The sequence below is a fragment of the Fulmarus glacialis genome, unplaced genomic scaffold (genome assembly GCF_000690835.1).
Source record: "Fulmarus glacialis isolate BGI_N327 unplaced genomic scaffold, ASM69083v1 scaffold20193, whole genome shotgun sequence".
Lineage (NCBI taxonomy): Eukaryota > Metazoa > Chordata > Aves > Procellariiformes > Procellariidae > Fulmarus > Fulmarus glacialis.
The window spans coordinates 1-1,288 of record NW_009202539.1 but is presented as its reverse complement, the minus strand read 5'-3'; the positions used below and the strand labels follow the sequence as shown (position 1 = coordinate 1,288).

Genomic DNA, 1,288 nt, shown 5'->3' with positions numbered 1-1,288 from the left:
TCTGCATCACCACAGAGAGAAATGTTTAAGTGAAACCCCAAGAAAGCTCAAGAAGAAAGAAAAAACACCCAAGGAAACCAAACTGGCCTCGGAAAAGGAGTTTAAAAAAAAGCAATAAGTGAAGGAAACCTCAGCTCCTCCGCCACCGCTGCTCTGCCAGGGCTTTTTGTGTTCGTAATGAGCGCAGAGCCATGCCGGGACACTACATCTGCGCTTCTCTGCCTGGCTAGCCTGGTGGGACGGGGGTCTGGGTACATTTTGGTGACAAAAACACCGGTCCTGCAGCGGGCACCCGGGACCGGCGGCGGGGTGCATCCTGGTGGGTGCACCCCCTTTTTGGTGTCTGGCGCTGGAAGACGGAGGTCGAGCCATGGGGTTTTAGCAGGATGACTCGTTCCGCCGGCGGACGTGGCAGGACTTGCAGAGGAGGTGGTCATCCAGGGGGTAGCACCCATTCTCCGTCGGCTCCGGCGACAGGGGTGTCCCACAGCTCTGGAGGCGAGAGGGGAAAGGGAGGCCATGTTTTAGGGATCCTCGGGCTGCATTGCATGTGAGACACTGTGCCATTGCATCCCATCTTTCCTGCAAAACCCACCAGCGCTTGGAAAAAGCGACAAACTACATAAAAAGCATGAAAAGCTAAAGCTCTCCTGGCCGAACGCATCGTCCTTTTCACCTGATTTATTTATTTTTCCCCCCTCCCTGTCGCTTGCAAGATAAACTGGTGGCTAAAAAATAACCCCGGGTGCTGTGAGCCCAGGGGCCATGCTTTGCAAAGGCTCGGTGCCAAACCCCTCGGCTTTTGGGGGGCACCCCCAGCCCGTCGGGGCTGTACCTCGCAGCGGTAGCAGCTCTCGTGGAAACTGCGTCCCAGGCACTCGATCTTGTAGGTGTCCTTGTCCTCGCGGGGGACGATGGGGTGCTCGCAGGCGCTGCAAACCACGGCGTATTTCCTGATGGGAGCAAACCGGGGTGGCGTGAGCCCTGGGGGGTGACGGGGATGAGCCGAACCCTCCCAACGTGGGGGATGCTCCCCAACCTGTAAAAGTCAGCCACGCAGTACACCTCATCCCGCTCGTCCACAGCAAAGCTCTCGGTGCCGATGGCCCGGCCGCAGGCGGCGCAGGAGAAGCAGCCGGGGTGGTAGCCCTTGCCCAGGGCACGGACGATGCGTTCCGCGATCAGCCCCCGGCACTTGGCGCATTTCTCCAGCGTGGCCTGGGGTTTGGGGGGGGACACTCCATGAGATGCCAGCTCCCCCCGCAAGGGACTACATCTCCTGCCACCC

At 59.5% G+C, this 1,288-nt stretch overlaps 1 protein-coding gene across 1 annotated transcript; it reads right to left on the bottom strand.

Annotated features, from left to right (window-relative positions):
• Nucleotides 1–378: 378 nt before the first annotated feature.
• On the bottom strand, nt 379–1,218 carry LOC104074267 (filamin-binding LIM protein 1-like; the record flags this gene model as incomplete). Its single annotated transcript, XM_009574330.1, has 3 exons — nt 379–492; nt 836–953; nt 1,040–1,218. Coding segments are annotated over 3 exons (411 nt in total), but the record flags the coding sequence as incomplete, so codon positions are not given.
• Between the last annotated feature and the right edge of the window lie 70 nt (nt 1,219–1,288).